Source organism: Nansenia antarctica (assembly GCF_963989245.1).
Source record: "Nansenia antarctica genome assembly, chromosome: 5".
In the NCBI taxonomy this organism is placed as follows: domain Eukaryota; kingdom Metazoa; phylum Chordata; class Actinopteri; order Argentiniformes; family Microstomatidae; genus Nansenia; species Nansenia antarctica.
In genome coordinates, this window is record NC_137690.1 from 52,501,982 (window position 1) to 52,511,981 (window position 10,000).

At 48.6% G+C, this 10,000-nt stretch overlaps 1 protein-coding gene across 2 annotated transcripts in view; it reads right to left on the reverse strand.

Moving 5' to 3' along the window:
- Positions 1 to 10,000, reverse strand: part of LOC308158502 (RNA-binding motif, single-stranded-interacting protein 3-like) — a gene marked incomplete at both ends in the record, with an annotated part of 211,336 nt that overhangs the window by 132,767 nt on the left and 68,569 nt on the right. For both annotated transcript variants that reach the window (XM_080532138.1, XM_080532139.1), the window contains one exon: positions 5,258 to 5,415. In XM_080532138.1, coding sequence (XP_080388264.1) covers positions 5,258 to 5,415 — 158 coding nt within the window. The remainder of the gene's footprint in view (positions 1 to 5,257; positions 5,416 to 10,000) is intronic.

Consider the following 10,000-nt stretch of genomic DNA (forward strand, 5'->3'; position numbering starts at 1 on the left):
AAGGAGGGAGAGGGAAGGGAGGGAGAGGGAGGGAGGAAGGGAGAGACAGGGGGCTGACCTTACTTGCAAGCAATGGTCAGCCCCCAAACTCCACTGTGGTTTCTTATCTTGTTTCTTTTAAATAAAAAAGATATTCTTATCTTAACTGTCCCTCCTACAGACCTTGTCTTCCCCACTATCCCCCTGTACTATGAATAAATTAAAAACATAAAAATAAAAAAAAAGATAATAATAATTCTTCCTTCTTCTAGCATTATGACTGCCAATGGCCCCTGGTCATAGCATAGATTTATTTGTCTTATGATGACAAATGGATACACGATTCACTTACTTAGATAAATGTGTTTGTTCTAAGTCGCTTAGGATAAAGGTGTCTGTTAATGCCAAGAATGTAAATGTAGAGAAAGAGAGGGAGAGGGAAAGGGAGGAAAGAAGGGAGGGAGAGAGAGAGGGAAGGAGAGAGGCAGTGAGGGAGAGGGAAAGGGAGGAAAAAAGCGAGGGAGAGAAAAAAAGGGGGACCATTACGGCCCTCCCCATCATAGCTTTCTTCAGAGTTCTGGACGTGGTCCAGTGGCAGTGAGAACGGCCGCTGCTGTTGTTGCAGGTGTGGGCCCCGGGTCTGGCTCCAAAGACGCCTTGTTAAAAACCGCTGCTCTCCGCGCCCACAGACCCAGCAGCCCTGGGCTGGGTCGGGTTGCTGGTCCGCTCCCCTGCCCTCTCTCCTGGGTGGCGTACTGCACACACACACACACACACACACACACACACACACACACACACACACACACACACAAGAACGACCTAAAGGGGCTCGGCTCTGCCTTAAAACCTTTTGGGCCAGTGAAACGGATCATCAAATCGGCCTTTTCGTCTGTGGGCCCTGGGGGGGGTTCGAGTGCTGGCACGCTGGCATGCGTGGCGTGTTGGCGCTGCTGGCTACAGAGGCCCTACAATGCCCCCGGGGTGGGTCCATGGTTGGCCGCGTGCCCCCGACCTGCCTGGCTCGGGCAAGGGGCATTTTTCTCCCGGTAACGGCTGTTGTGTTGGACCCGTCTATCCAGCCAGACGGCCGGCCAAGGCCTGGCTCCTCTGCGGGTGATCAGCCAGCTCAGCCAGCCTTTCTCTGGCTGCTTCCTCCAACACACACACACACACACACACACACACACACACACACACACACACACACACACACACACACACACACACTGGCGATGATTACGGTGGAGGCTGCAGAACGCAACTGAAGACGGAGAACTCCAACACACACTCTCCGATCCATCTCATTGTTCTTCTTACCGTGCTTGTTTAAGGGGGGAGGGGGGGTTCATTGTGTGTGTGTGTGTGTGTGTGTGTGTGTGTGTGTGTGTGTGTGTGTGTGTGTGTGTGTGTGTGTGGAGGCTGCAGCAACAGCGCTACTCCAGCCAGTTGAACATCCTCCAACACACACACTCTCTGATCCATCTCATTGTTCTTCCTACGGTCCTTGGCTGGCAGGGGTTGTTGTTGTTGATGTTGTTATTTGATCTTTTGTTTTGGCCATGTTGATGTTGGAGAAAGGTGTTGCAGCTACTGTTGTGTGTTGTGTCTGTTTGAGGATGTATCCTTCTTTCTGTTCTTCCGTTCGTCTGTCCGTCCGTCCGTCCGTCCTTCCGTCCTTCCGTCCTTCCTTCCTTCCTTCCTTCCTTCCTTCCTTCCTTCCTTCCTTCAAGTTATCACTGATCTGGTGTGTTGTGTCTGTTTGAGAATGTATCATTCTTTCCATTCTTCCCTTCTTCTTTCCTTCTTTCCTTCCTTCCTTCCTTCCTTCCTCCGTTCCTTCTTCCCTCCCTTCCTTAAAGTAACCACTGATCTGAAATGATGTGGTTTACGAAAGCAGATTAAAAAAAAATGAACCGTTGAGAAAGAAAGAAAGAAAGAAAGAAAGAAAGGAAGGAAGGAGGGATGTGGTTCTGACAGTATAAGTATTAGGCCGTATCTCGCTGCTGCGTGGCCGAACATGGAGCTGAGTTCCTGAGGGAGGGGCGTGGAGCATGGCGAAGGGGGGGGGGGGGGGTTGTTGGCGTTTCCAACCGAAGACTCAGGCAGGCGGCGTGGAACAGCCTCCAATCAGGAGCTCCGATATGGCCCGTGCTCAAGAATGTGTCAGTTGGCGTCGGAGAGTGTTTGCTTTAGAGATACGGGCCGGGTCTGGGCGGCAGGGTTCTACTCCGCTCCGCCGAGCGTGTGACCCCACCCGTGACCCCGGCTTTCTGAGTTTCGGCTGGAATCAGCTTGGCCGTGAGTATTCCTTATGATCTCTGTGAGAGAAACGCACTGCACACACACACACACACACACACACACACACACACACAGACACACACACAGACACACAGACACACACACACACACACACACACACACACACACACACACATGCAGGCAGGCAGACAGACAAGCCCATGGTACTGATGAGGTCAGATGTCTGATGGTTGAGAAGCCCTGAGGGTGTTTGCATGTTGTACATCTGCAGAGGCTCAATGTGCTCATTGTGGAGGTATCAGTATTAACATGGAGCCATGGGAGACTGATGGTGGTGTGTGTGTGTGTGTGTGTGTGTGTGTGTGTGTGTGTGTGTGTGTGTGTGTATGTGTGTGTGTGTGTGTGTGTGTGTGTGTGTGTGTGTGTGTGGTGGTCTAGGGTGTTCAGCAGAGTAGGGATAACACCTGAGGGGGCCCGGGAGACACACACCTCTGTGTGACCTTTTACTAAACCCCTCCCTCCCTCCCTCTCTCCCTCTCTCCCTCCCTCCCTCTCTCCCTCCCTCCCTCCCTCCCTCTCTCCCTCCCTCCCTCCATCCCTCCATCCCTCCCTTCCTCCCTCTCTCCCTCCCTCTCTCCATCCCTCCCTCCCTCCTACCCGCCCGCCCACTGCCTGCCCGCCACCCACCAGGGATTGAAACAGGGCCTGTGTAATTAAACTTTCATTGAAACTAGTTCCAGAGAGGGTCCGCTACAAACGATAGTACCATAGAGCTAGAAGCACTAGAGAGGGTCAGCTACAGACGATAGTACCATAGAGCTAGAAGCACTAGAGAGGTTCCGCTACAGACGATAGTACCATAGAGCTAGAAGCACTAGAGAGGGTCCACTACAGACGATAGTACCATAGAGCTAGATCACACTAGATCAGCTGTAGAAAGATCCATTAAACTACTAATTTAGAAGAACACCAGGGACCAAATGTAGTCGCCAATCTGTGTTTATTCTCAGAGAATATGTGACAGCAGCTGGTGAAACCGGGAACAAGCCAACCAATCAAAATGGTCAGACTTTTATTCGAATCTTTTTTTATGAATTTCAACGATGTTGGAAATCAATGACACACTCACTTGTCAAGCCAAAACATTGCAATGCAATGGATTCGGAGAGTAGTCCCCACTACTACCTAGTTAACTATAACAATACTTTACATTGTTCGCAGGCTTACAAAACAAGTTGTGTTCGTTGACTAGCGAGTGTGTCATTGATTTTCAATAACGCTGAAATGTATTAAACATTTTCAGAATAAAAGTCTGAACATTAAATCGGCTGCCGACTTGTTCCTGGTTTCACCAGCTGCTGTCACATATCTATACTGCATCAATGGATTTCATTGGGAAAGTACACCTCGGGCCACCTCCAGGCTCTTAGGCTATACAGGTTTGGTGGCGTATATTAGGTAGTGGTAGGGAGGGCTAGTGAGTTGGACTGGTGTTGAGTTCAAAAGGTCATGAGTTCAAAAGGTCATGAGTTCAAATCCCATCTGGGAACACCCCCACCACTAATTGAGTAAGGCACTTAGCCCTAAGTTCCTCCAGGGAGACTGTCCCTGTAATCTCTCTAATTGTAGTCACTTCGGATAAAAGCGTGTGCTAATGGTAAAAATGTAAATGTAACATGGACCAGGGTGAACGAGAGGAGTGGGAGAAGAGAAATGTGAGCAGAAGTGTACGGGGACAAAGGGAAGAGATAAGAAGGAAGGGAAGAGAAGACTATGGGAGGAGAGGTAGGGCCGTAGAGAGCCGAAAGAGGACAGAAGTGAACAAATGAACGCGTTTCGACAGGGTAAGTCAACCTCTTTCAGACGGGTATTAGAATTGAACCTCCCACAACATGCACACTCGTCTCTGTCCTCTCCACTTTAGGAGAAGCTCTGACACAATGCCCTTCTGGAAAGCTCACCATCTCCCATGTATTCAAACCACACTGAACTGCGGGAAAAAAAAAGAAGAAAAAAAGAAAACTGAAATTGAAAACTGTCTAGTCCTGAACGACGGCGTACAAAGGAGACAGTGACAGAGGAGATATTCAATGTCAAAACACCGAGACACTCGGAGCTGTCCTTATCCTGCTCCCCTCCACGGCTAATGGAATTTTGATGGGTCAATATCAAAAAATGCAGGACTTATGACCTAGTGGGAGCGTTGCAAAATACTGGCCTCTGTGTTCTTGTTTGCAAAAGGATCATTGAATAATTGGCTCCGTTTGACTCAGACATTTCTGGAAGAAACGCCGGGGGAAAGGTTATGCAACTGGCAGACAGACTTTTTTTGGTGCTTGCCTGTATTTCTCAATTTGCTGTCTTGTCTTTGTTAATGATCTTGACCCTTTTCTCGCTTAAGACGTGAAGGAATTTAATGGAGCTGAACAAAGCTGTTAGTATGTGAGTGTGTGTGTGTGTGTGTGTGTGTGTGTGTGTGTGTGTGTGTGTGTGTGTGTGTGTGTGTGTGTGTGTGTGTGTGTGTATGTATGTGTGTGTGTGTGTGTGTGTGTGTGTGCGCGCGTGTGTGTGTGTTATGTTTCGGCTTGATGAGGTCCTGGCCCACGGTTCCTGGGGGAGGCAGTCCAATCTAGGCTTTATTAGGGTTTTATTGAGCTGTGTGTGTGTGTGTGTGTGTGTGTGTGCGTATTTTGTATGTGTGTGTATATGTCTGCGGGTACCAGACAAAGAGTCGGCAGAGGTGTTTGAATATGACTGTGTGTAATACACAATAAGTGTGTGTAATAAGCTCATATAACGATGTCTGTGCCGCTATGTGTGTGTGTGTGTGTGTGTGTGTGCCTGTCTGCCTGTGTCTGTGCATTATTGTAATGTAGCACAAGTGTTTCGTGACCATGTTGCTTACTGAGTAACCTTGAGAAGTGCAGACATGCATTGGCTCCCAGGTCTTACGTGTGTGTGTGTGTGTGTGTGTGTGTGTGTGTGTGTGTGTGAGAGAGAGAGAGACACTCACGGTTGGCAGAGCTTGATGAGGTCGTGGTCGGTGGTCCCGGGGGGCAGGCCTCTGATGTACAGGTTGGTTTTACTCAGCTGCTCCGCCCCACCATGGCTGCAGCTGTTGGTACTGGGGCTGGGCGGAGCCATGGGGTGGGGGGGTGGAGCATAGGGCTGCTGCAGGAGACACAAGAAGAAGGGGTTAATTCCAGATACACACACACACACAGTTTCCTGGGTTTCACAGACAAGGCTTAAGCCTAATCCTAGACTAAAAAGCATTTTCAATGGAGATTTTACAATGAAAGTATGATTTAGTCCCGGACTAGGCTTTAGCCTTGTCTGTGAAACTGGCCCGGACTGATATCCGGTCACACACACACACACACACACACACACACACACACACACACACACACCAAACACACACACACACACACCAAACACAGCAGCATTTAATCAGCACCAAAAGGGCCGGTTCACAGCACGGACTTCAACCTCAGCAGCCCGTGTGCATTTCATTTTGGCGCCCATGTTAATGGGTTAGAGCATGAGGCCAGTGTATAGCTTATATGTAACACCGATTGTTTTGGTTGTCTTCATGTATTTAGGACGTATTTTGTAATCACACGTAGGTGTGTTCTCACAGGTGATATCTATTCAATCTAGCCTACCTGTCTATTTAATTGCTATCATGCACTATGTTGTTTGTAAGACTTGACAAAGGCTACGGCCGAAACCGTTGTCAATTAAAATACACTTTTGCTTCTGGAACTAGAGTGTGCGGCTTCTACTTCATTCTATAGTATTCTGCTCCGTCGCCAGCATCTCGCCCAAGTTTTCTGCGGTGTGCGTTCTCTTCTTTTTCAAACGGGTTAGAGCAGCCATACATCCTCACGCTGGCTGCCACAACACGCAATCTAGAGATTTGGACTCTCAGCTATTGTTTCTGCGCGCAAAGGCAAAACTCGTACAAACGTACAAAGATAGGGCCGGTAGTAGCAGCTCCGCAGTTAGAGCCACACAAGAAATGTTGCCCGTATGGAAGCCGCAAACGTGAGAGCCGCAGTAGTTCCCGCCATGCACGCGCGCTGCTGAGGTACAGCTTTCCTGTGTGAACCAAATGTAAGAATTAGAAATTGTTTTGGTGGGTGAGTTTGATACCTGAAAAGACATGCATGTACAGCAGATGTTAAAAATGCCATCTACTGTATCATTCAGGGGAGGCTGGTGGAGGTAGAAATCGGAGGACGGGCTCATCGTAATGCATGGAATGGAATGAGGATATATTCCATATCGTACATCAGTCTCACTTCTTTCTTTTCCTCATCCCGCTCTCCTTCCCTCCCATCCTCCCTCCCTCCTGTGTGTGGTATCCATCCTTTCCCTTCCTTCCTTCCCTGCCTCTCTCCTTCCTTCCCTCCCTCCCTCCCTCCCTCCCTTCCCTCCTTCCCTGCCTCCCTCCCTCCCTCCTTCTCTCTCTTCCTGTGTGTCTGTTCCAGTTAGTGTGGATTTATGGCCAGAGAGTCAGGGCTCCCCATCCCCACTCACAGACCATTTATATCTCTGTTCCAGGGACACTGCTGTGCATGCCTGCCTGCCTGCCTGCCTGCCTGTCTGGTGACTAAGGCCCCTGGGGACGACATGGATTGATGGGGGGGGTGGGGGTGATATATAGAGGAGGAAGAAGAGTATGTCTAAACACCACCACAAGATCCAGTTAACCATGTTAACCCCATAGCCTCCCTGGAGAGCCCTCTGCACTCTGGGATAGGGGAGACCCCCTACCATCCAGATAAAGCACCACACGCATGTACACACACACACACACACACACACACACACACACACACACACACCTTCAATCCAACTCCATCCCGCCCCTCATATTAGCGATGGTCCGTGAAGCATGGCTGATTTGAAGCGCTATTTCGAGTGTGTGTGTGTGTGTGTGTGTGTGTGTGTGTGTGTGCGTGTGTGTGTGTGTGTGCGTGCGTGTCTGTGCGTGTGTATGTGCTTGGGCAGTGTGTGTGTCACCTCCTCCTCCTCCTCCTCCTCTGACAGTGAGCCTCTGAAGCGTGAAGAGAGAGGTGTTAGCCTAGCCTAGCGAGTGTCTATCAATGAGAGGCCAATTATCGTGCTAGGCTAACAGACACTGACACTCTCACTCACTGGTGAAGTCCACACACGATGCCCCACCGCTGCTGCGCCCTGGCAGTGTGTGACGGTGTGTCTCACTCATTTACACTTGCATGGCCTGGCAGCAAATACTGTACTGTAATCCACACTACAGTAGTAGTACAGTGTATAGTACATTACTCAGAAATGACCAGTAGCTTTCATAAAAGACTTGTATACTAAGTACACAGGCCTTTTATGAAAGTTACTGGTCATTTCTAATATGGGCCTATGTGTCTGAAATCAAGTTAAATTGAATTGAATCAAATTGAATTTCCATCTGAATGGGTTCAACTTCAGGTTTTAGATTTTTTTGGTCTAGTGGTCAACGATGGATTCTGACAATCATCATAGATCAAGTTTTTATTGGAGTTGAATTGCTTCCATACTTTTCGATGTTAGCAGGTCAGATGATTTTAACTATTGCAGTTTTTTATCGCACATATTCCTCTCTAAAACAACCTAAATGAGCACTTCACTATGCTCACTAAGGCATTTAGATTAGATTCAACCTTTTTGTCACTGCACAGAGTACAACAAAACATATGTTTTGCTCTAGCAAAAGGTCACTAGGTCAGCCATAGTCAGTGGCCCTGGAGCAATTAAGGGTTACGTAAGTGCCTTGCTCAAGGGCACAACAGCAGTGGTCGGCACCTTAGATATACACCCTCCAGTCACCAGCTCCCATGTAGCTCCCTCCTGAGGCAGGGATCGAACAAGCAACGTTACGATTGCGAGCCGCTAACTATAGAGCATTTGGTCAAGCCTTCGGTTTGTGCCGAACGCCTGGACACACATGTGTATGAACCAAAGTGTTAACGAAGTGTGAAATGTAACACGCAACACATGCGAGATACAGTTTAACATCCAAGCCTTGACTCCAGGCTACAGTAGGTGCATCTCCCCATCCCTCCCCTCCCCCCCGTCCCCTCCACCCGCTGGCACTTTAGATTACACACACTACACTTAACATACTGTCTGTCTGACAGACAATTTACATGCAAATTTGCCTCGCTCAGTACGGGCCCACAGTGAAGGTGAATGTGAAAGCCCTCCTCTCTCTCTTTCTCTCTTTCTTTCTTTCTCCCCCCCCCCCCCCCCTCTCTCAGTAATATTGTGCAGCGCTGCATTCCTCCTCCCTCCTCTTCAGACTTGGCTCGTCCGCTGGTCTGTGGAATGCATGTGTCCTGCCCTATCGATTTGCTTTCCTTTTTTAAGGTCAGAAGCTGAAATCTTACACAATGAGACAGAGGGGGTCAAACAGAGCCCATTACTTACAGAGCTGGGAACCAGGGAAGTTATCCCAGGGAAAACAACAGGCTCCCAGAAGAGCAGGGATGAGGAATGAGGGGGTGCTAGAGGTCCCAGAGGACTGCGCAGTTTAGTGTGTGGGTGTTGTGTGTGCGTGCACACATGTGTGTGTGAGTGTGTGTATGTGTGTGTGTGTGTGTGTGTGTGTGTGTGTGTTGGGGGGGTACAGGGTTGTGTTTTTGTGTGTGTTGGTGACTGTACACTACACAAGCAAGTGGAAATGTGTGTGTCTGTGCGTGCGTGCGTGTGTGTGTGTGTGTGTGTGTGTGTGTGTGTGTGTGTGTGAGTGCGTGTGTGTGTGTGTGTGTGTATGAATGGGTGTGTACACTATTCTTCCTCTCTACTCTTGCAGAGCTTAATAAACAGATGTGTTACTCACTCTGATGCTCCCTGATTGGCTACAGTATCCACCCCCACCCTGCTCACAACAATCTCTAACATAATAGAGATAAACCCCTCACATGTCCCACTGACATAAACTATGAACTGACTACAGCACTTGACAAAGAGGATCCCTCTATCCCTCCGTCTCTCCCTCTGTCCTTCCCTCTCTCCTTCCCTCCCTCTCTCCTTCCCTTCCTCCCTCCCTACAGTAAGGTAGTAAATCCAGGTAGTAAATGAGAAAAGCTTCCACCCCCCCCCCACACCCACCCCCCCCCCCCACCACCACCAAGACCACCCCCCCCATTGTGACATGCCGCTACACAAAGCATGCTGGGAATTTCAATTTGCCGTGCTGTATTTTTGAACAGGCAGAATGGTTTACACAGGCCCAATTTAGTCAGCTAGCCATGAGGGGGGGGGGGGGGTGTTTATGAGTGTATTAACCCAGGATGATGAATCTAACCATGGTAGAGAGGCTGCAGCTGTACAGTACATACACACACACACACACACACACATACACACACACACACACACACACACACACATACACATACACACACACACACACACACACACACACACACACACACATACACATACACATACACATACACATACACATACACATACACATCAGGGTTTCCGTTAGAAAAATTTGCCGTCGGACATCGTGTCCGGGAAGAATTCGATTTACCGGACAAACGTGATATATTCCGGTCATCATATTAAAATATAATATTTTTTTTTTTTTCCAAAATCATATTTTTTTTTCCTCCAAATCGAATGTTTGTCGCGGTGATTACTGTTGTGTAGCGGCCTATATATGCCATTTAATGTCTATTTCTCATCCGATACGATTAGATGCGAGCTATATAATATATAATAA